At 36.6% G+C, this 25728-nt stretch overlaps 1 protein-coding gene across 9 annotated transcripts in view; it reads left to right on the top strand.

The window, feature by feature from the left end:
• ASCC1 (activating signal cointegrator 1 complex subunit 1) overlaps positions 1-25728 on the top strand; it is a 106897-nt gene that overhangs the window by 31329 nt on the left and 49840 nt on the right. For all 9 annotated transcript variants that reach the window (XM_079137110.1, XM_079137114.1, XM_079137115.1 and 6 more), the window contains exons 6-7: positions 8002-8138; positions 16159-16278. In XM_079137110.1, the coding sequence (XP_078993236.1) occupies positions 8002-8138; positions 16159-16278 (257 nt within the window). The remainder of the gene's footprint in view (positions 1-8001; positions 8139-16158; positions 16279-25728) is intronic.

Here is a 25728-nt window from a genome sequence, read left to right on the forward strand (position 1 = left end):
TCTTGCAGCAATGGAGGTTGAACCCGAGGCACTCTAACTACTGAGATACATTAACAGCCTTTTTAATGGTTAGAGATAGCGTCTCACTAAATTGCCAAGACTGGCCTTGAACTTGTGATCCTCCTGCCTCAGGCTCTAGAATAGTGGGATTACAAGCGAGTGCTGCTATACCCAGCCAGTGTTTTTTCTGTTTATCACTTAACATTCAGTATTCTGCAGTAAAAATAACCCTCTCTTCTCATCTGTTACCTATCTTTATCAATTATTGATGAAGAATCACATATTTTTACTTTTTAAATATCTTATGAAATTTGTACATCTGCTAATTATTTCAGTGCTCACACTATTTCTTATTTAACCAATGGGGGCCCCTTTAAGCTGGTTCCTTTTTGTTTTTGTTCTCCTGGCATTTCCATACTTTATGGTATGACAAGATGTTCCAGGATTATCTTCCCTGCCCCAGCCCTGGAATCAGCCACTTCTCCATGAAATCCAGGTTCCTTTTAGTAGGAAGTGGCACCAGAGACCAGAATTTGGGTATACTGAGGCTGTCTTTTCTTTTAGCCCTTTCAGTAGAATAGATCAGGAAGTATAGGTACATGTATATACATACAAATGTACATGTTTATATGTACACACATGCACTTACATATGTATATATTTATGCATATACATTTTAGAAATCCAGAGTTTACAAAGTTAGCCCCATCTTAGTTCATTCCCACAAGGTCTTTCTTGCTCTCCTCCATTCTGTATTTGTATGTCCCTCCCTCCACAATAACAACATCTTTACTCATTTGCTCAGTCCCATGATGCATATAAAATAGTTTTTATTTGCTTTTCCCATACTTCCACAAGAAATACACCTAAAAAGAACTCAAGAAAAAAATTCAGGGCTTGTCTGTAGTTCTTACCACCCAACATCTGCTGAAAACTGAGAAATGAAGAATATTTTGTTCACTAGTTCTCCCCTGTCCTTTTGTCTCCCCCTGTATTGGGGATTGAATTCAGGGTCTTGCTGTACCACTGAGCTACAGCTCTAGCCCTTTATTTTATTTCAAGTCAAGTTTCACTAAGTGACCCAGGCTGGCCTTGAAGTTGTGATCCTTCTAATTTAGCCTCCCGAGTAACTGGGATTATAGCTATATTACACTGTGCCTGACTTCATTTCTATTTTTTTTTAAAGAGTGAAATTGCACATCTTTCCATGTTTGAATCATTGATTTTTTTTTAAAGTTCCTATATGTTAGGGATATTATTAGCCCTTTATCTTGAGACATGTTTTGTTATTTTCTTCCAGTATGTTGTTTCTTTTGACTTGATGATTTTTTTTCCTTTGTAAAAGTTTTATTTTATTCTTTTTTTTTTTTTTTTTTGTGATAATAGGGATTGAATTCAGGGCTCACACTTGCTAGGTTGTATTACTGATCTACATCCCCAGCCTTTTTTTTTTTTTTAATTTAGAGACAGGGTTTTACTAAGTTGTTAAGACTGACCTTGAACTTATAATTCTCCTGCCTCAGCTTCCCAAGTAATTGGGATTATAGATATGCACCACCATACCATGCTAAAGTTTTCTATTTTGAAGTAATCAAATTTAAGTCTTTCATTGCAATTGGAATTGTAGCCTTTTTCTACCTTCAGGTGAAGGAAGAATTCATGTTTTCTTCTGGTACTTGTGTACTTTCAGTTTTTTACATTTCAATCTCTTATTTGGAGTTTATTCTTGTAAAATCAAAGAATCGATATCATTATATTATTTTTCCAAATGGCTGTTCAGTTACCTCAGCATAGTTATGTATAGGGATGTAACTCAACTACAGAGTGCTTGCCTGGCATGCCTGAGCCCTGGGTTCCATCCTTAGAGCCTCAAAAACAAAACATATTTGATTTGATGTGCCATCTTCATCAGATGTTCTGTGTAATCACAGTATTTTTAACATTATAGGTTGAAAAACCTTTGGAAAGTCATCAAATAGAAAAGGTCAGATAGGATACAACCACATATAAACTGTTCAGTAAGGAGAGCTTTGAGTTACAGGTCATAATTCCTTGTTTCAGTGTTATTTGGATGCTTTGAGAAAGAAATGGCATAGACACATATTTATATATAACAGCTTTATTGAGGTATATTTTACATATCACAAAATTCACCAATTTTAAGTGTAAAATTCAGTGATTTTTAGTAAATTTTTGTCACCACAATTCCATTTTAGAAGATTTCTGTTACCCCAGAAATCTGTCACCCTAGAAATTTCTGTCGCCTGTGCCTTTTTGCAATCCTTTCCTCACCCTAGGCAACCGTCTATCTGCTTTCCATTTCTGTAGGTTCGCCTTCTCTGGATATTTCAAATAAATGGAATTATATAAATAGCTTTAAAAAAATTTTTTTAAACATATTGTTTAAATGTTTTTTCCATATTGTTGTATATATTGGTAGTTCATTAATTTTTTGGATGAATAGGATTCTGTTTGGTTGTATTACATTTTATTATTAATTATTAATATGGCTGTATTATATTTTATTCTTTATTCACCATTTGGATATTTGGATTATTTCTTTTCTAGGGATATCATAAATAATACTCCTGTGAAATTCCTTGCAAGTCTTTATATAGACCTTTGTTTTAATTTCACTGGGGAGAATCTTCGAGTGAAATGGCTAGGTTGCACTCTAAACTTATGTTCCACTTTTTGAGTAACTGGTAAACAGTTTTCCAAAGTGTCTGTTTATTTTGCATTTACCTGTTACATAACTGAGAAACTGCTCAATTTTCTCTGAGTCCTCATTGTTTTAGTCAACTTTTTCATCACTGGGACCAAAATACCTGACAAGAACAATTTAGAGGAGAGAAACTTTAATTTGGCTCACAGTTTAAGAGGTTTAGTCTGTGGTCAGCTGACTGCATAGCTCTGGGCCCAACGTGAGGCAGAATATCATGGTGGAAGGGTGTGGTGGAGGAAGGAGGCTCAAGAAGCAGAGAGAGAAGAGAAAGAGAGAGAGAGCACACACTTCACTCACCAGGGACAAAATGTCGTGACCTCAGTGACCCACCTCCTTCAGCCACATCGCACCTGCCCAGTAACAACCCAGTTAATCCATATCAGTGGATTAATCCACTGATTAGGTTACATTTTTACAGCCCAACCATTGCATCCCTGAACATCCTGCGTTGTCTCACACTTGAGTTTTTGGGAACACGTCATATCCAATCATAAAACTTATCCACACTTGCTGTTTTTGTACCTTTTTGATTATAATCATTCTAGTGGGTATGAAGTGATACTTCACTTTGGTTTTGAGTTACATTTCCTTAATGACTAATGATGTCAGCTACCTTTTCATGTTTATTAGTAATTTGTATATCTTTTCTTTAGTGAAATTTCTATTCATGTTTTTTTCTCATTTGAAATTTGGATTATCTTTTTATCATTTTCTTTTTTCTTTTTTTTTTCGGTACTGAGAATTGAACCCTCATGTGCTTTTTTATTTTTTATTTTGAAACAGGGTCTTACTAAGTTGCTTAGGGCCTCAATAAGATGCTGAAGCTGGCCTTGAACTTGCAATCCTCCTACCTCAGCCTTCTGAGTCTCTGGGATCTCAAGTGTGTGCCACTGTCCATTTTATTATGACATTATGAAGAATTTTTAGCCAGTCACAGTTGAATGCACCTATAATCCCAGATACTCAGGAGGCTGAGGTGTGAGGATCACTTCAACCCTGGAGTTGGAAACTAACCTGGCCAGCATAGGGAGACCTTGTGTAAAAATTTTGAAAAAAACATGTTTATATTTATTATTATGATTTGTAAATATTTTTCTCCCCAGTATTTTTCTCCGTGACTTAGCTTTTCATTTTCTTAATGGTGCCTTTTGAAGCATAGGTTTTTATTTTTTTGTGGTACTGGGAATTGTACCCAGGGGCACTCAACTACAGAGTTACATCCCCGGGTCCTTTTTCATCTTTCAATTTTGAGATAGGGTCTCATTGATTTGCTGAGGCTGGTCTCCAAGTTGTGATCCTCCTGTCTCAGCCTCCTTAATCTCTGGGATTATAGGTGTATACCACCATGTCCGGGAGAGCACAGATTTTTAATTTTCATTAAGTTCAATTTATTTTTTTTTTCTTTGATGGATTATGGTTTTGGTGTCATATTTTAGAAAAGAAAGATATTAAAGCTACTTTTCTTTACATAGAATTTGTAATTTCTTTACAATAGAATTTGCTTTTATACTAATTTAGTGATTAGACCCATTCATCATGTGAATTTTACTGGAATGCATGAGGAGTTGCTTCTCAGACTTACTCACCTCTCAGTGGTGGTTCTATTTTCCAAACTCCTTTGGGCAACTGTTATTAGGAAGATGGTAAAAAGTGCAGGTTTATCCAGGCGCAGTGGCACATGCCTGTAATCCCAGCGGCTCAAGATGTGTGTGAGTTCAAAGCCAGCCTCAGTGAAAGCGAGGTGCTAAGTAACTCAGTGAGACCCTGTCTCTAAATAAAATACAAAATAAGGCTGTGAATTTGGCTCAGTCGAGTTCCCCTGAGTTTAATCCCTGGTACCAGGAAAAAAAAAAAAAAAAAGTGCTTTGGGGCTGACCACTTAGGTTTGATTTTTTTATTTCATCCCTTCTCAGCATAGCAACCTTGGGAAAGTGACTTATTTTGTCAGTGCCTCAGTTTCCTCACTTGTAAAATTGGTTGCTAATAGTACTCTAAGGGCATCTATAAAGTGCATAGAAAGTGCCTAGAGTCTGCAGAATAAGGGCCCAACAAATTAGCCATTATTAGGGGCCCGATTCTCAATGCTGTTTGGGTTGGGGTTGTGCATATTAGAATCATTTGGGGGGCTTTACATGCCTTTTCTAGAGTGACATTTGTGCTTTGGATTAGAGCAGTTGGGTGATAAGCCTTGCACTTATCCTTTCTTGACACTTTTAAAGCTGATTGTTCCTTAAAATCACTTTCATTAAATAAGGCAATTTGGGTTGATGTGTGGAATCACAAAACTCTTCATCAGATGTAAAAATAGCACAAGCTCCATTAACACTTAGAAAACAAATAATCTATTAAGTACTGTTGCCAAGGCAAAAATTAGGCAGTAAATTTTAGGCAAGCCAAGAACAGGATGCAAACTATGTGTGTGTGTGATAAATACATCTCTCTCTGCCTTTGGGGTGATTTTTACTAGGCCAGAGATCTGATTAAGGAACTTGCAATTCAAAGAATTCTTGCTTTGTTCCTGTTTGGGGAAAGTCTCAACTTTTTTCTTGTTTTCATTTATAGAATTGATATTAATGATATTTGAGACTTACCTACTTTTAAAAGGGATTCATGATCTGATATGTTCATTAGTATCAAAAGTACATAAAAGCCAACCCATAGTGACAAATCATAGTCCCCGCTACTCAGGAGGATGAGGCAGGAGAATCTTGTACACTTGAGTGTACAAGTTCAATAACATAGGCAACCTGGGCAACATAGAGAAACCACGTCTTAAAAGAGAAAGAAAGAAAAACATGTAAAAATCTCTTACAACTCAACAATAAATAGCCAATTTGAAAATAGGCAAATAAAGCAAATTAGTGGTTACTGGGGATGGGGAATGGGGAGGGATTATTTATTTAATGGATATGGAATATTTTGATGAGTGATGAAAAGGTTTTGAAACTAAAGAAGAACTGGCGGTTGTGTAACACCGTGATGTGCTGAAACTGTTGAATTGTTCACTTTAAAGTGGTTAATTTTATGTTAAATGAGTTGTACCTCAAATAAAAAACAAAAGATTCATGAGGTATACTTATCTTTTCTGCTTCCCAGAGGCAGAGTTATTAAAGTACAAGGAATGATGATGCTAGGAAAAGATGATCATGTTTGATGTGCCAGTTCCGTTATCTAACTATCTCTCCAAATTCAGTTTTCACTCATCTTTTTGCTTGACAGAATTTATTCTTCATTTTGTTTTTCTGTGGTGCTAGGCATCGAACCTAGGGTCTCATGCATGCCAGGCAAGCGTTTACCACTGAGCTATATCCTGGGCCCTCAGAATTTACTTTTAGCACAAAGTATTACACCTGAAAATACTGTAATATCTACTAAAAGATGAAATAGCCCTGTGTTGCTTTTTTTTTTTTTCCTTTCTTTAATAAAAAGTATGTTACTCATTGGAGGTGCCCATAAAGAGGCCCACTTGCCCTGAAACTAATAAAGCTGGTAAGAACCAGAAGGTATTCTTCAGCCTACATTTAGATGGTGTTCTGTTTTTCCTGGACCATACCAATCTATCAGGCTACCGTTTCCTTATGTTTTATTTAGGTGATGGGAACTGAACCGAGGGCCTCACACACACTAAGTAAGCAGTCTACCATGGAGCAACATATCCAGTACCTGAATGCTTTTTTTTCTCCAGTGCTGGGGATTGAATTCGACTGCTGTACCACTGTGGCCCCCCCCCACCAGCCATTCTTTCCTTTTTCTTTTGGGGTGGGGTGTCACTAAGTTTCTGAGGCTGGCCTGGAACTTGTGATCCATCTGCCTCAGCCTGCCAAGTAGCTGTGATTACAGGCATGCACCACCACATCTGGCTCCTAAATACTTTTTTACTGAGGTGAAATGCACATAACAGCAGATGAACCATTTTAAAGTGAACAGTTCAGTGGTGTTTAGTGCATTTATGTTGTTGTATAACTACTAGCTCGATTTTGTTCCATAACATTTTTATCACCTGAAAAGGAAATCCCATGTCCATGAAGCATTTGCTCCCTAATCATCCTGTCTCTGGAAACCACCCATTTGTGTCCTGTCCTTATGTATACCTCATGTGAATCTTTCATATAAATGGAGTAATACAACATAAATGACCTCTTATGCCTGACTTCTTCACTTAACATTATGTTTTCAAGGTTTATTCATATTGTAGCATGTATTAGTACTTCACTCCTAATTTATAGCTGAATAATAATCTATTATAAACAATTGTTTATCCATTAATTTGCTGATACACATTTGGACTGTTTCCTGCTTTTAGCTACGTGCATAGAGCTTCTGGGAACATGCATGTGTGTGTGTTTGAGTCTCTTTTTCATTTCTTTTGGGCACATACTTAGGAGTAGAATTGCTGTCATGTGATAATTCTGTTTAACATTTTGAGGAACTGCCAAAGTGTTTTTCACAGTGTCTGAATCATTTTACCTTCCTAGCATTGTATTTGGGTTTCAATTTCTGTGCATCCTTGCCAGCAATTTTTTTTTTATTTCCATTATTTTGAGTATAACTAGCCTAATTGGTATGAATTGGTACCACATCGTGGTTTTGATTTGCATTTTCTGTTGAGCATCTTCATGTGCTTTTTAGCCCGTGCATTATTCATTTATTTATTTAGTTATCTTTTTCTTTATTGAGAGCATCTGTTGATCCATCCACAAAGTTTTTAAAATTTTGATGAAGTCAGATTTGTCTCTTTAGTTGTTTACACTTTCGGTGTCATATCTAAGAATCCATTGCCAAATTCAAGGTCATGAAAATTTATTTTTTCCTAAGAGAAGCTTTAATTTTAGCTTTACTAATTTTAGGTCATTGATCCATTTTGAGTTAATTTTTTGTACTGTAGGGGTCTGCTTTCATTCTTTTCCATGTGGATATTCACTTGTCCCAGCATCATTTGTTGAAGAGACTGTTCTTTTCCCCATTGAATGGTCTTGTCACCTTATTGAAAATCAGTTGACCATGTATGTATGGTTTATTTCTGAGGTCTCAATTCTGTTCTTGCCATTTACTTTTTAATTTTTTCTTTGAGGTACTGGGGATTGAACCAGGGGTGCTCTATCACTGAGCAACATCCCCAGCCCTTGTATTTTGAGACAGAGTCTTGCTGTATTGTTGGGGCTGTCGAATGTGCCTCAGCCTCCCGAGTAACTGGGATTCCAGGTGTGTGTCACTTCATCTGGCACCATTTGCTTTCGTATAGACTAAATTTCTTGTTTTTCTCCCTGTGATAATAGGATCGTGGGGTTGATAGCTCCATTTTCCAGAATCCCAAAAAACTTCACCTCACTATTGGGATGTTGGTGCTTTTGAGTGAGCAAGAGATCCAGCAGACATGTGAGATGCTACAACGCTGTAAAGAGGAGTTTATTAAGTGAGTAATCTGCAAGAATGGGGAAGGTGGTAAACCTGGGCTGGTTTCTTTTTGGTATCACAGACTTGTTTTTGGACTAGGGAGCTAGATGACATAAGAACAAGGTTTGTCAGCTCACCCATTTGTAGCATTTAACATTGAACTATCTCCACAATGTTGTGTTACTACAAACTTATTGGCTTAAAAGAACACAAATTATCATCTGTGGGTCAGAAGACTTGTATGAGTTTCATTGGGCTGAAATTATGGTGTTGGCAGGGTTATAGTTCTTTCTAGAGACTCTGGGTGATAATCCATTTCTTTGCCTTTAAAGTTCAGCTTTAAGATTTGCCCACAGGCTAGAGGTCTTTCTTCTCCATCTTCAACTTTAGTAACATTGTATCTGACCCTTCCATTGCCATATCTCTCTCTCTGTGGCCACTGCATGTTGTTGGCTTTTAAGCACTCATGTAGTTTGACTAAACCCACCTAGGAAATCCAGGCTGATCACCCCATATCAATCTCCTTGGCCTTAATCACATCTGTAAGATATTTAAGATAGTGTATCTATAAACTCCAGAGAATAGGATGTGGACATCTGTGGAGGGCTATTATTCTGCCTATCACATTAGCTTAAACAGTATAGCAGCATTCTCTAGAAAAGTGTTCACTGTACTTCAGAAACACTTTTTCTTCTCTTTCCTCCCCAACCTCCTTGGTACTAGGAATTGAATCCAGGGATGCCCTACCACTAAGCTACATTCCCAATCTTTTGTATTTTTTGTTTTGAGACAGGATCTTGCTAAGTTGCTGAGGCTGGCTTGAAACTTGCAGTCCTCCTGCCTCAGCCTCCTGGGAATTTTAGGCGTGTGGAACCATGCCCGGCTTCTTTTTTATTATTTTTTAGACAGGTCTTACTGTGTTGCCTAGAATGACCTCTAACTCTCAAACCTCAAACCTCCTTTCTGAGCCTCCTGAGTTGCTGGGGTTGCAGACATGAATCACTGTGCCTGGTCGTTGCCTCCACCTCCCCACCCCCCCATTTTCTTCTTTTTTAAAAATATTTTTATTTTAATATTTTTATTTTTAGTTGTACATGAGTGTAGAACCTATTTTGACAGAACGTACATACATAAAGTATAACTTATTCTATTTAAGTTGCCACGCTCGTAGTCCTACGTGATGCAGAGTTACCCTGGTCATGTATGCAAATACAAGACTCGGAAAGCTATGTCCAAATAATTCTGTCTTTTCTATTCTCCTCCCCCGCCCTCCCCTTTGTCTAGTTTAATGGAGTTCTATTATTCCCCACCCCACAACCTCCCTTGTTTTGGGTTAGCATTCATGAATCAGAGAGAACATTTGGGTTTTGGTTTTTGGGGATTGGCTTCTTTCACTTACCATGATATTTTCCAGTTCCATCCATTAACTGGCAAATGTCATAACTTCATTCTTCTTTATGACTGAGTAATATTCCAGTGTGTGTGTGTGTGTGTGTATCACATTTTCTTTTTTTTTTTTTTTTTTTCACATAAGGGAGTTTATTAAGCACACAGTGTTTCCCTGCAGGGTAAGAGAGAAAATGAGAGGAAAAGAGAAAGGGCGCGCACACAGGAGGGTGAAATGGAGGAGACAGCATAAAGTGAGGAGGAGAGAGAGAAGCATGAAAGTGAGGAGAGGAGAAGAGAGCATATCACATTTTCTTTATCCATTCATTCGTTGAAGTTCACCTAGGTTGTTTCCATAGCTGGGCTATTGTGAGTTGAGCTGCTATAAACATTGATGTGGATGCAGCACTGTCGTATGCTGATTTTAAGTCCTTTGGGGATAAGCCAAGGAGTGGGATAATTGGGTTAAGTGGTGGTTCCATTCCATGTTTTCTAAGGAGTCTCCATACCGCTTTCCACAGTGGTTGCACCGATTTGTAGTCCCACCAGCAATGTATGAGAGTACCTTTCTCTCCACATCCCGCCTCCATTTTCTTCTTCTTTTTAAAAAAAAAAAAAAATTAATTTTTAGTTATAGATGGACCTGATAGCTTTATTTCATTTATTTATCTTTATGTGGTGCTGAGAATTGAACCCAGGACCTCAGGGAAGCACTCTACCACTGAGCCACAACCCCAGCCCCTTCTTCTTTTTTTTATTTTTTATTTTTTAAATTTTTGGTACTGGGGATTGAATCTGGGGTGCTTAACCACTGAGCCACATCCCCATTCTTTTTATTTTTTGCTTTGAGGCATGGTCTTGGTAAGTTGCTTAGGGCCTGTCTATGTTACTGAGACTGACTTTGAACTTTCAATCCTCCTGCCTCAGCCTCCCCAGTCTCTGGGATTACAGGTTTGTGCCACTATGCCTGGCTTTCTTCCTTTTTTAAAAGATGAAGCCTGGTTATGTTGCCCAGCTGGCCAAAACTCCTGGGCTCAAGTGATCCTCCTGCTTCAGCCTCCTGAGTAGCTCAGCCTTCCAGGTGCATCACTGCACCTGGTCTTCTTTTTTCATTTTTAAAATGCAAGTAATTTTATTTGAGTCAGTAAGGATATCAAAAATTGTTTAAGCAATTGGCTTTAACTCAGGCAAAATTCTGGGGACAAAATTGTACTTTTTCACTATATAAAAACTTTAATTTACACATATATCTGACGTCACAGCTTTTTTCAGAGAACCATCTCTTCCTCTCTCACTTTATTCCTTTCACCTAAGATGGATGAAGAAGATAAATTTGAAAACTGACTCACTCAAGTGGGTTTGTAAAAATTTTGTTATTATATGCAGGTCCCACACTTTCCTAACATGTTCTTATAGAAATGACTTAAACTGATTCTTCTTTAGTCAGTGATAGAAATGTCTATTTTTTCACTATCTTGCCTAAAATTCAAAATAATTTGGTGTTCATCATTAGATGTTTGCAGTTTTACTTGTATAAAGTGAAACTTTATTCTTTGCTTTACAAAGCAGGAGAGTTTTACCTGGTTGAAGTTCTAATACTTGAAAATATTCCCAGTTCACTTTTTACTAAATTGACTTGAAAGCAGTTGCATTTTCTTGTCTGTCATTGGGATAATCCTGCTAAGAAAAAAATTAAAGGTAGATAAAATATTTTTTAGAGAGGAATTTGTTCTTCTTACCTTATGAAAATCAGGTCACAGGGTTTTAATCGCTGAAGGTTTATCCTGAGCTAGGTGAAGATTTAACTGAATTCCTCCCTTTTGTATCTATTAGTGCCTTTTGTGACTAAATGCCAAATCTGAGCCTTTAAGTATGTCAGAGTTGGTGTGCATAAGGAATAAAGAGCAGTCTTAATAGTTCCTAAGAATTTTTGACATGACAGGATGAAAACAATAATTGTAGTTTTTCAAATTCAGCAAAGCTTTTGAAATAGGACAAAGTTACCCTGCCAAAAATCTGCGGTGCCTGCAGAAATTTGTTTGAAGATGCTCTTTTCAAAAAGCTGGAAAGCTTTGAAACCAGAAAGTGAAATAAAGCAGACGTTCTCCAACCCTCTTTTTCTACATTCTCCCTTTTTAAAAAGTGTATAGTGCAAAATTATCTTACTTCTGAGAAAGAAGATGACAGTTAGAATTGGTTGTTGGATCGTTTGGGAATCTTGTTTCCCTAAATGGAAGAGAGGTCTCCTTAAAAAGAAAAATATGCATTCCCCTAATTGCTAGAGATGTTGAACATTTTTTTCATATATTTTTTGACCATTTGTATTTCTTCTGTGAAGTGCCTCTTCAGTTCCTTTGCCCATCTATTGATTGGGTTATTCGTTATTTTGGTGTTAAGGTCTTTGAGTTCTTCATATAGCCTGGAGATTAATGCTTCATTTTAGGTGCAGGTGGCAAAGATTTTCTCCCATTCTGTAGGCTCTTTCTTCATACTCTTGATTATTTCCTTTATTGGGAAGAAGCTTTTTAGTTTGATGCCAACCCATTTATTGATTACTGATTTTATTTCTTGCACTTTAGGAATCTTATTAAGGAAGTCAGTTCCTGAGCCAGTATGCTGGAGTGATGCGCCTACCTTTTCTTCTAGTATGTGCGGGGTTTCTGGTCTAATACCTAGGTCCTTGATCCACTTTGAGCTGATTTTGTCAGGGTGAGAGATAGGGGTTAAATTCTGTTCTATTATATATGGATTTCCAGTTTCCCCAACACCGTGTGTTAAAAGAGTCTGTCTTTTCTTTAGTGTATGTTGTTGATGCCTTTGTCTAGTATGAGATAACTTTTTTTTTGTGGGTTTGACTCTGTGTCTTCTATTTTGTTCCATTGGTCTTCTTGCCTGTTTTGGTACCAATACCATGCTGGTTTTGTTACTGTAGCTCTATAGTATAATTGTAGGTCTAGTATTGTGATGCCTTGTTCTTTTCACTAAGATTTGCTTTGTCTATTCTGGGCCTCTTATTTTTAGCAATTAGAGAAATGAAAATTAAAACTACACTGAGAAATTTATGATTATACAAATGGTATGCCTTTAACCCGTGTACAAACAGACAAACAACATGTATCCCATTTGTTTACAATAAAAAAAAAAAAAAAACTACACTGAGAGTCCATCTTACTGTAGTCAGAATGGCAATTACCAAGAATACAAGTAGCAATAAATGTTGGCGAGGATGTGGGGAAAAAGGTTCACTCATACATTGCTGGTGGAACTGTAAATTGGTGCAACCACTCTGGAAAGCGGTATGGAGATTCTTCAAAAAACTAGGAATGGAACCACCATTTGACCCAGTTATCCCACTCCTTGTTATATATCCAAAGGAGTTAAAAAAAAAAAAATCAGCATACTACAGTGATGTAGCCACTTCAATGTTTATAGCAGCTCAATCACAATAGCTAAGCTATGGAACCAATGTATGTGGTTGAGATGAATGAATAAAGAAAAGAGATGAATGAATAAAGAAATGAATGAATAAAGAAAATGTGGTATGTATACACAGTGGAATATTACTCAGCCACAAAGAAGCCATAATGAATTTATGGCATTTGCCAGCAAATGAATGGATCTGGAGACTGTCATGCTAAGTGAAGTAAGCCGGTCCCAAGTAACCAAAGGTCGAAGCTAAACCACATAAGAGGGGCGGTGAGGGCAAGAATAGAAATGTAGATTAGACAGTGGGGAATGGAGGGAAGGGAGGGGGATAGCAAAGGAAAGACAGTGGAATGAATCTGACAGTGTCCCACGTACATATATGAAAACAACACAGCAAATCCCACCACCATGCAAATCTGTAAGATGGGACTCTAATCAGAATAAGATGTGTTCCTTGCTTGTGTAATTATATTGAAATGGATTCTGCTGTCATATCTCACTAAAAAGAACCAGTAAAAAAAGGAAAAGAAAATAAAATAAAAAGTACTTTTATTAAAGCCCTGGTGAGTAAATCGTTTCATCTGACTTTTTTTTCTTTGTTCTTACTCTTTGATCTTAACCTTTGCACTTGGTATATTTAGAAAAAAATATCAGTACATAATAGCTTCTCCATGCTGGACCCTTTATGATGTGAAGATTCCCCAATTAAACTGTGAAAAGGAAAACATTGAAACTAAGTAGACCAGTGCATAATGTGCTGTAGCTTAATATTATGGCATTTTAAATTGGAGTATTAAAATAAATGTGGCTTATATTGGAATCAAGTACAACTACTGTGCTACATAGGTATTATGTAGTTAGTTGGGTATGTTTAAATTGGGACAGTAGCTTTTAAATTTAAAGGATGCTATCTAACCAGGAACAGGATTTTCATTTCAGTTGTGGGCTAAAGGCTCATGTAGCTCTATAGATTTTGGATGAATTATTCAGTGTTTAGTAAAACTGAAGCTTTAAATGTGTCCCCTGTGACTTTTCTTTGTGAGATGTGGGACAGAAACAGCACAATGGCTCTTGAGTGTGTAGACCGAAGACGTAGCTAAAGCTCCTGTGTCACCCTGAGTGTTCTCTAATAGGCCTTGGGTCCACCAGATAAATTTAAAAGGGCCAGAAAGAGAGAGGAGAGAAAGTACCCAGGAACAATTGTGAATTCCCAATTATTGCTTTAGGTGTCACTCAGTTGAAAACTGGAATAGTTTGGGCACCAAGACAAAGAACATTTATCAGGCAAACCACTGGGTTTCTCTCCTGCTCTTCCATCTACTTGTTGATATGTCTTAAGAGGAGGTTGCAAGAGTTTCTGTTTCTACTCTAAAGCAGCTAACTTTGGATCCTATTTGTCTGTTCTTGGGATCATATCCATTTCCAAGAATTTAAGGTAGTTTATAGTGAGGGCGTGTAGACAAAAGAATCGTTAAAGTCAAGGGATGTAACTCGTGTGCTTAGCACATCTAAGGCTCTGTGTTCAGTCCCCAGCACCAAAACCAGCCAACCAACCAAACAACAAAAACAGGTAAAATCAGAGAGATCAGAAACTGTAAGGTTGGAATGGGTAGAAAATTCTACCTGAAAATCAAGATAAGATAGTAATTGTGTTTACTCAAACTAAATTTTGCATACTCAAAGTAATTTTGAAAAAAGACATACTGATTTTATTATAGTTGTTACCAGATAGAAAGCAGTGTAACAATTTTTTAGAGTATTCACTCTCAGGGCCGCAGAAGCCTGGAATACTGTTTACTGACCCAAAAGAAAGAACTTGAGGACTCAACAGAGAGGATTTGGATATTTATCACTCAGGTGCTCTTCAGCAGCAGTAGGCAGGGTACAGTGGGGCTGCACACTTACCAGCAGGGGCAATATACATAGGCTAGATGGCATGCCAGTTGTATATTCGGAGTTTTTCAGATGCTTTGTAAGTATGTGACTGCTTCACACCCAAGGTTGTTCTGCTTTGATCCTCACCTAAAGATCCAGAGAGAAGGGACCTGGTTAGTCTCCCTCCTTCCCTCTCTAACACATTCTTGGGAGTCCTTAGTTCACCTTCAGGAACAACAAGCTCTCCTAGGCACTGGCTGCTGCCTTTTCTCCCAGCAAGGAGAGAATTATGCCAGGCATAGATGGGATATAGGAATGGATAAGATGGGGCCTAGGCTCCTGGGGCTTGGGAGGGCTCTGTGTAGTGAGCTGAATTTTAGTTGGGTTTAGTTTGGCACAACAAGCACTCTTCTAGTTGAAGTATATGCCTTTTTAAGGAATCTAGGAAGAAAATGGGGTGATGGGGTTTTATATAACTTAAAATTAATACATGTTAATTTTTGGAAAGCTAAAAATTGTAGATAAAAATAAAACATTAATTATAATCTTACCATCTAATAAGATTGTCCAGTTGTGTCTGTTTTTGTTTGATATTAAGCTTGATCAGTTTTTCAGGTATGTGCACCATGCTCTTTTGTTTCTAGCGCTCCCTTTTTAGGGTCTCTTTATGTTTTCTCTAGCCTTTTGTCTCATTTCTACTAGCCGTTGGTGATCGTTGTCTTAGAACCATTATTTTATCAGGTATTGCAAAATGGTGATTTTCCAATCTTCTTATTCCTTCCGCATTTATTAGTTGGAATTCTTTTCTAAAGAACAACTTTGGTCATCAGCTGTGGTTGATTAGGTAGCTGAATTTGTAGCTGTTTCCTTAGAATGGGCTCCTAGAAATGGAATTGCTTTGGCAAAGGTTTTCTATTCTTGAAGGCTTTTCGTAAATATTGCTGCATTGCTCCTAAATATATGATACTAGTTTATACATTTGCCATTGTTACATTGAGTGAAGAATCATTTTAGTAAATTGTAGAAATCATGAAGACAGATGTACCCCTAAGATATAGGCCAACACAGTAAATGGCTCTGCCACTCAGAGCTGTCGTCCCTTGGCCTTTTCCCTTGAAGAGTGCTAAAGAATGGATATTGGGATAAATATAGGGGGATACTGGAAATGTTTTCCTTGTTTTCCACTTGTGTGCATTGAACATTTATTTTGAAAGTAGAAGGACAGTTAGGTAATATTGTTAGGAAGAAAGAGAGATTTTTATTATAATATTGGATATTATTAACTGTGTTTCAAAATATATTAGCTGTCTTAGCTGAAGCAGTTATAAAAATCTAATTTTTTTCTTTTGCAGTGACATTTCTGGGGGCAAACCCTTGGAAGTAGAGATGGCAGGAATAGAGTACATGAATGACGATCCTGGTATGGTGGATGTTCTCTATGCCAAAGTCCATATGAAAGATGGCTCCAACAGGTATATTTCTGGAATATTTATTTATTTCAGTTGAGATATGCCTAAAAACATCCCAGGAAGTTCAATTTGTTTTGACTCTTCTTCTTTAGGATCTAATGTACTATTTTCAGGAGTACAGGAGTATTTCAATTCTTTCTTCTTCTTCTTCTTCTTCTTTTTTTTTTTTAATATAGTAAGCTAACATCTTGGAAGAGGAATTTGTTAATATTATGTTATTTGAATAGTGTGTGTTGATATTAAGTCACATTTTTGTGGAACTCAGGGCTTCCTATATTTTTTCCAGGATAATAGGAAGCCTTTTAGGAAGGGAGTATCAGGTGTAATGTAATGCAGATGTAGTGAATACCAGCACAAAATGGGAATGAAAATTTTACCAGTATCATAGGATTATTAAGATTAAATTAATCTATGTAAAGTGTTTAGGATAGTGTTCAGTGCACACTAACATTATCAAATTATTGAAATGTTTACTATTGTTAATTTTTGTTATTATCACATATAGTTCCCTCCTCAGAATTGTTTGCAATCCAGGCTATTCTGACTAGCCTAGGCATCCAGAGCTATTTCGAAAGGCATCACAATATATTAGTTGATTCAAGGCCTTTGGTGAGCAGAGAAACCCACCTTGAATTGGAACTTTGTTTTTGTGTGATCTTTTCAGTTAGGGGAGGGTAGAAAATGGTTCACACTGCACCAAAAATCCTCTGGAGAAAATCTAGGTGGGTCCCAAATTTATTTGCTTTCTTTTTTAAAATAATTTTTTTTGAAATAAACTTTACAATTTAAATTTTCTGAAACCAAAATTATAGCCAACTTACTGACATATGTACCTCAATCTGTTTGAATGCATACCCAGAACATGTCCTTCCCCAACTGTACACTGTGCAAGTATAAAGAGAGCTCTACCCCATAACATAAACTCTATGTAGTGTTAATGTTGAAAACTAAATATAATGGACAAAGGCTTTCTATTTTCCTAAGGAGAGCATTGAGTTCCAGAAACAAATATAACCACAAATGGCTGTTTGCTAAGGTGCCTTAGCCTGACAGTGTTTTTAGTTAGTTTGTGCAGATCCACTCTGGCTTCCTAACTCCAGATGAAACTGGTCTTCTACATCCAATATATATGTGGACAAATTGCTCTTTTCCTAAAAAACATTTACTATCACTTCTGTGTCCTTCCTAGAAAATTTATGCAAATATACATTTTCCAATTTTAATAATAATATTCTAATAATTACTGTTTATCACATTATTGTATACTAGACACAGTAATAAGTTCTTTACCACATTATTTTAAACCTTCTAACCAATTGAATTTGTTAATTAGTAACTTTGATATCTTTATTTATTTTCTATTCCACATTTTTATTTTGCATTTGCCTATTCTTGTAGAAATTTTGAAAGCTGAAATTTTTTTTTTTTCAGTTTTGTTTAACTGAGTCACTGTCTTATCCTTTGGATTGACTTTTGTCTCTCAGTTCGGGGCCTGTGTACCTCTTAATCCTGAATTTGGTAGTCAAATCACAGTGAGCATCATAGGCTTAGGGAAGTTCTCATTTTCTTGGAGTTTCACAGATTAGGACGTTTTGTAGCCTTTGTATCAGGGTAGTAATATTCATTGCCCCCCACTCCAATTCAATACAGAAAAACTCCAGTTTAGCTCTTATATTTTGATTAGTTTTCTTTGCTATACCCCTTTATTTCAGATTCAGTTCAGCATTTCCTTTAATATACTTTCTCAGTTCCCTTTTAAATTGGACCTTTCCATTTTTAAGTGTCACCTAAAGGTTGGTTTCTTTATTTAAAAAAAAGCCTGTGATCCCCTGTTCTCTACCTTGATTTTTTTTCTTATTTTATAAATTGTTTATATTGAAATTTCCCCTCCCCACAAACAGAATACTTCCAGAAGTGTTGATACTCTCCTCCTAATGACATGCATCCATCATTGTATTCAGCTTTTTCTTAGCCAGCTACATTAAGCTTCCTTGTATATCTCTAAACCCTAGGGCATCTGTTGCCAAAAGACACTTCCAGTTTTTATCTTCCACCAGTTTTTATCTTCCATAATCTCTTGGCAGCATTTGACACTATTGATCCTTTTTAAGATAATCTGTTTCCTTGACTTATCAGCTACCATGCTTTTTTTGGTATTCTTTTCATTTCTCTGTTTGGTGTCCATGTGTCTATCTTGGTTTTATTCTCATCTCATTCTGTCCTCCTTCCAGGACCCATTTTGATGTCTTCTTGGTGGTCCAGAGCTTGCAGCCGTTCTGTCTTCTGGATAGTTCTGGCTCAGGATCTCTCATAAGTTGAAGTCAAATGCTGAGGCTGAACTATCTATTTCTACAATGGCTCAACTCATGGGATTACTGACAGTGCTGGTGTTCCTTGTGCCTGTTGCCCAGTTGTCTTAGTTTCTCACCGAGGTTTCTCCATAGACTGCAGTTTTTCAGAGATTCAGTCCATGGTTGGCTGACCTCATAGCTTTGAGCCTAAGGTGAGGCAGAACATTAGGGTGGAAGAACATGGTGGAGGAAAGTAGCTCAAGGCATGGCAACCAGGAAACAGTGAGGTAGCATATTTGCTTTTTTATAGGATCTTTTATGACCTTTCTCACATCTTCATATGAATTGATAATCTCAATTATCTCTTTTCTCAATTCAGTTGAGGGAAGAAAGGGAAAGCGGGATAAAATGGGTATGGAGTCTATTTTTGTGTGTGTTCTATGGAAGATTTTGTTCTTTTCCTAGATACCTGGCATGTGCCTGAAAGGCATGCTAATGACCCTACCTTAAAAACCAGAGCACGGTTTTCCTTACTATCAGATCATGTACTAGGATATCCCCAAACATTTGTACCAGGTTAGGATTTGATATCTGGTGTGGATCATTTACTATGTGTTGTAAGTCATAGCTATCTAAATGTCTTCCAGTACTGTAGATCTACTATGGATAGGATAGATTTTTTTTTTCAATTTGTGAACAGAAATAGTGGATGATCTAAGATAGCCATTGTCAAACTTTTGTCTTTTAATCTCTTTTAACTCTTTAACGATTATAAGAACCCCAAATAGTTTTTGTTTTTAGGGGTTATATCTATCAGTATTCATCTCTTAGAAATTAAAACTTAGAAATTTAATGTTGATTCCTTAAAAAATAATAGTAATAAAATCATTTCTTATTTATGTAGATAACATTTTTTTTCTTGAAAAATTACTTTCTTATTCAAACTGAAAAATGTGAGCAAATAGGTATGGTTTTGCATTTCTATAACTCTTTAATAGACAGCTGGGTTCTTTTATCTGCTTCTGCATTCAGTCTATTGTGATATGTTGTTTTGATTGAAGTTTATTTAAAAAAAAGATAGCCTCACACAGCTATGTAGTTGGAAAAGCAATGGGTGGTATGTTAATGACCTTTTTAGATAATTGTATTTCAACTACTCTAAAACTTGACAAGTCATAGTTTTCTTAAAGGTTAGTTGCAGTGTAGAATCTGAAGCCATAACAAAGAGAATTTCATACTTTTACATTAAAATCTGTTGGTCTATATTGCATTTTGACTAGATCTTTATCTTCTGCACAATTTTGTGACATCAGCCTTTTGGGAAATAGTGGTTTTCTGAGTTATGCAGATCTTCCAAATGTTAACATATTTCATTATGTTTTAAAAATATATGTTAAAAATAAAAATAAATAAAAATATATGTTAATATCTCTACTAGTGTTGTCAAAATGTTAAAACCTTAGGAAACTGTCAAGCTCATGGTGGCAGATATGCATTTTCCAAAATTCTAATTTTTACTTGAAAGCTCATGTTTTATTATTGGCAGAAAATACTGAAGTTTTCCCCTTGAAGTTCTTTTTTTTTTTTTTTGAGAAAATGTGTGCTAAATAGCCAAGACTAAATAACCATAATTTGTTTGTAATTGTTCTTTCAAGTAAAAATGGTGCTCCATGGACCAAGACTAGTCCAGCTTGCAATTGGGTCCCCAGTGCTTTTCTTCCAGCCAGCCATCCACTTAGGGACACAGACCAAGTGCTTCCTGTGTACTGCCAAATTCATCAGAATTAAAATGAAGTGCATTCAAGGATTGAAATCTAATACAGTTTATCATTTTTGCTACTTTATCAAGGATAAGTGAAAATGGATTTTTTTAAACTCATGGACCCCCTGAAAGAGTATCAGGCACCTTCAAAGTATTTCTCTCATACTTTGAGAAATTTTTAGTCTAAGTAAAGTTTTATTTGTAATATTTAATTTGCATAGTTTCTGGGGAAATAATGACTGTCTTTTAGTTAGCACTTACTCTTGCCTTTCACTGGATTTAAATTGTATTATTTTCACTAAGTCTTTGCAACTCTGTATAACATAGATATTATTATGCCCATTTTGTAGATCAGGGAAGTTCAGAGAGCTTAAGTAATTTGGCTAAGGAATATATAACAAAGGCACTGCCTGAACCCTATGCCATAGTAAAAGTTTTCAGTGTGTGTATGCTAGGTTGAGTAGGATAGACAATGTTCTAGTTCTTATTCCTAGGGTAAAATGAGATTTGACATACTTAAAATTTTTGTTTGTTTATTTTTAAGTTACTTGGGGTTAAATTTAGTGCCTTGCATGTCCTAGGCAAACACTGTACACTGACCTATGTCTCTAGCCCTTTTAAAAATTTTATTATGTTAAATTGGCCAGTTTGACATCGAACTTGAGATCTCTCCTGCCTCAGCCTCCTGGTACCCACGTTTTGTTTTGTTTTGGTACTGGGTATTGAACCCAGGGGTGCTTAACCACTGAGCCATACCCTAGGCTCAAAATTTTTAAATTTTGAGATGGGATCTCATAAGTTGCTTAGGACCTTGCTTAAGTTGCTGAGGATGACTTGAAATCTTGCCTGCCTTAGCCTCCTGAGTTCCTGGGATTACAGGCGAATGCCAGTGCGCCTGGCCCCATTTTTTTTTTTTTTTTTTTTTTGTACTGGGGATTGAACTCAGGAACACTTAATCACTGAGCCACATCCTCAGCCCTTTTTTATATTTTAATTAGAGACAGGGTCTCACTGAGTTGCTTAGGGCCTTGCTAAGGCTGACTTTGACCTCATGATCCTCGGGCCTCAGCCTCTCAAGCCAGTGACTGGATTATAGGCATACACGACTGACCTGGCTACGTTTCTTTTAAAGTAGTAAAATTTCACATAACATAAAATTTATCATTTTAAACATTTTAAAGTGTATGATTCAATGGTATTTGAGATATTAACCTAATTGTGCAATAATTACCACTATCTAGGACCAGAACATTTTTATTACCCCCAAAGGAAATCTCATATTCATTGTATGCAGTGTCTCCCCATCTTTCTGCCTTCTGGCAACTGCTAATCTGTTTTCCCTATAGGTTTGTCTAGTCTAGCTAGTTCCTATAAATGGAATCCTACAATATATAATGTTTTGTGTTTGGCTTCTTTCATTTAACATCATTATTTTTTCAGTACTGGGTATTGAACCCCAGGCCTCATGCATGTCAGGCATGCTACTGAGCTACATCTCAGCCCTCAGGATGTTTTTAAAATTCATGTGTGTCATGTATCAGTATTTCACTCCTTTTTGTGTCTGTATGATAGTCCAATTGTTACCAGCAGTCAAGCCAGGGTATCTGTCTAAATCCCAACTGACTGGGTTTGGTCACTCACCTATATAAGAAATAAGTGAATGATATAAAAAGGAAAAATGAATTTAATGCAGTTTGGCCAGCAAAGCAGAAGCAACTACTGTCTCTCCGTGGGTCCTATAAAAGCATTATAATTTATAGAAATAAAAGCCAAAAGATATATATATGTAGACTTAGCTAGGCTGAATATGTCATAATTCCTGTTTTCTTGGTGTTTACCTGGTTGAGGGGGTAGCTTTTCAGTTTCCAATCTCAGAACGAGGAAGTTCAGAGAGAAAATAACTTACACCAGGAAGTTGGGGAAGAAACAACTTAATGCTTTAATTTTAATGGGACCCAGTTATACTTTATTTGGAGATATACTACCTTTTCTCTGTCCATTTATCATTTGGTGTATTTAGTTTGTTTTTACCTTCTGACTATTATGGATTATGCTATTTTTAGTTATTTTGAACTGACTCACTTCTTTTTTAAAATTTTTTTAGATGTTGATAGACCTTTATTTTCTTCATTTATTTATATGTGGTGCTGAGAATTGAATCCAGTGCCTCACACATGCTAGGCAAGCACTCTATCACTGAGCCACAATCCCAGCCCTTCACTCACTTTTAAAATGTATTAAAACCATGAATTTTTATATCTTTCATTAACCATATAGTTAGCATGACATCATAACCTCTTAACCTGACCTTTGTTCACTTGTTTTCATGTATTCTGTGATGGGACTTATTTAATTTTTGTCACTGCTATTGTTGGTACTGTTGTTAGAGTGCATGGCTTCTGGGGAAATGATTACTTAATTTTTTATTTAGCATTTACTGTTGTCTGACACTAAAATCATATTATCAGGCTAGGGGTGTAGCGCAGTGGTGGAGCGCATACTTAGCATGCACAAGGTCCTGGGTTTGATTCCCAGCCCTGCATGTGCACATGTGCACACACACACAGAATCATACTTATTTGATCTTTGCAACATCTGTATAAGATAAATACTATTATGCAGTTATGCACTTTAGAACCTGACTGTTGTAACACTATCTGTGCTACTCTGTGGGCATTCATTCAACATGAAACCATATTAAAAATTACATGGGATTATAATGTTTTATTAAATAAAATAGTGAATTTTTCCTAACTAGGACATTACTTTTGTTTTAATATACATATGGCAGAGACTTTACAGTTTTGGTCTACCCAGTTTTTGGTGACTCCTAGAGAGAATGAGAATGATCACTGGGAAAGAACTGATAAAATTATCAAGTTTCAATACCTTGATTGTTTCCATTGGATATGTTTACCTTTTGCTTCAAAGGCTAAACCCTCAGTGTTATAGATCTCCCATGTACAGAGAGTAATTGGTTTGAGAACAGAAGAAAATAAAAGCTATAGAAACTCGATGTCTTTTGGCGACAGTACTCAAAAATAATTTGTCACCATATTAATGGAAAGCTAAGGGCTGAGAAAGTGAATATACCCTTCCCCACGCCCCACAAATCTGGCCCTTACACTTCCTGTTGTCAAGGCTTTGTAGGTTAAAGGTGAAATACCTGTTGAATCTACTGGTGGAATCAACCAAGAACATTTTTGAGTAATTCTCATCACTTTTTACTACTCTGTATTTTCTCTTCTATTGTCTATTTTTCTTCATAAGAAGACCCATAGTTGTGTTATTTGAAGAAATTTGTAAATTTCTCCTCCCAAATTCACGATTTTCAAAGACTCACCTCTTATTTAATTCATTTTAAAAACCGAATGCCTCCCTTGTGCAAGGTATTTTGCAAGGCTGTGCCAATTGATAGAGAAGTAAGACATGACTGTTTTTAAGGTTCATTCAGTCTTGTATGCTGCTTTGTGTGAAGAGACACAGCTCAATACAAGAGGCGTGGGGGAGAGCATATTGTAATAAACATATGCACAGTCAACTTACTGGGTATGCTTTCATATATTATAAATGAAGGGTTCCCTTAAAATGACTGAATGTGAAGTAGTTGACCCTTATAAGAATGGGACTGTTTAGATCAGATTTTCCTCTGTAAACAGTTGAAACAGTGGACCTACAGTTATTGATGCATCTTTGGATTTGGTAAGGCATGACCAGGTCAAGAATTTAAGGAGCTAAGCAGCCTTTACTCCTTACTTGCTGGTCAATCGTTAGACTTTAGATGCTGAATACAGTGGCTGTTCTGACTGTCATTCTTTTAAGCCGACACCCTTGCCCCTCTAGAAGAATGGTTTCCTCACATCTTACTGAAATCATGGAGCCAACCCATCAGTTTTCCTTTTTCCCCGTCACAATTTACCTGTTGTCACATCTTCTACCCCACTTGATTTCATTATTATTTTTTTAAAGAATGGCATACATTATGTGTGATGAGGCTAATTCCTTTACTTACTCTTCTGACCCATTCCTTCTTAGCTCCCCAAAGACCTGGCACTATCAGTTAATCCACTGATTAAATCATGCCTCTTATAATCTAATAATTCACCTATGAAAATTCTTGCATTTTCTCACGTGAGCTTTTGGGGGACACCTCAGATGTAAGCCACAACAATAGCAACAATCAAAATTAGGGCTGGAGTCTAGCTCAGTGTAGAGCACTTACCTAGAAAACACAGGGCCCTGGGTTCCATTCCCAGCACCACCAAAAACACAAAAAACAAAGCAAAACAAAAAACCCCTCAGGTTGATGGGAAGTAAACTGCAAAACATCTGTAGAGGAGCTGGTGAAATATCTCAGTTGGTAGAGTGCTTACCTCGCAAGCACAAGGCCCTGGTTCAATCCCCAACACCATACACACACACAAAAAAAACAACAAACAAAAACAACAACAACAAGAAGAACAAATCTATAGAGTGAAGAATACTATGGATTAACTAAATATTATATCTTAGGAAAATGTTAACTGTAGAGTATTACATAATAAAAACAGATTACAAAATTGTTTATAAATATACATTCGTGTTTTCCCACAAGTGGGAAGAGAGAACAAGAGAAAAAAAAAATTAAAAACAATGTTGGATCAGGCACAGTGTCATGTGGCTGTAGTCTTAACTAATCAAGAGACTGAGGTGGGAGATGAGAGAAATGACAGTTTGAAGCCAACCTGGGTAACAGAGCGAGACCCCATCTCTGAATGAATGAGGAATGGATACATGCATATATGCCACACATAATGTTGGTATGGCAGGCAAGTGTTATTTGGGTACACTCGATATACGTTGTCTGGTTAAGATCAGTAGTAATCAGTATGTGTTCATAAGCAGTACAATTATGTTTGACCCTGCTCCGTTTCCTTGGGGAGCTTGTGTTTGTGATGGGGTAGAAAAAGGAGATTAAGATTAAGTAGATGTGCTGTACTCTTTTGAGAAGTTAAGTGAAAAGATGATTTGGTATTAAAAAAAAAAAAAAAAAAAACTGCTTCTCCCCACCCCCCTGCTATGACTTTCCAGCAGTTTTCCTTCCCAGAGCAAATATGCATATTATTTTATAGACATAAGCTCATATTACACATGCTGTTCTGCAGTTCTAGTATATATAACTTAGACATTACTTTCATGTCTGTGTGTATAGACATTATGAAATATCGTATCAGCCTTTCTGAGCTGTAGCCTATGAATCTTAGAATTTGTTTTAAAATTTCCTACCATTTCATTCATTTATGAATTACTTCATAATCCTCAGCCTAGCATTTAAGATCTCCCAGTATGACACCAACTTAATATTACAACTTTATCTTCTATCTTGTGTATCTGCCCTAGGCCCCAACCTGTTTTCTTATT

Source organism: Sciurus vulgaris (assembly GCF_902686455.1).
Source record: "Sciurus vulgaris genome assembly, chromosome: 4".
Lineage (NCBI taxonomy): Eukaryota > Metazoa > Chordata > Mammalia > Rodentia > Sciuridae > Sciurus > Sciurus vulgaris.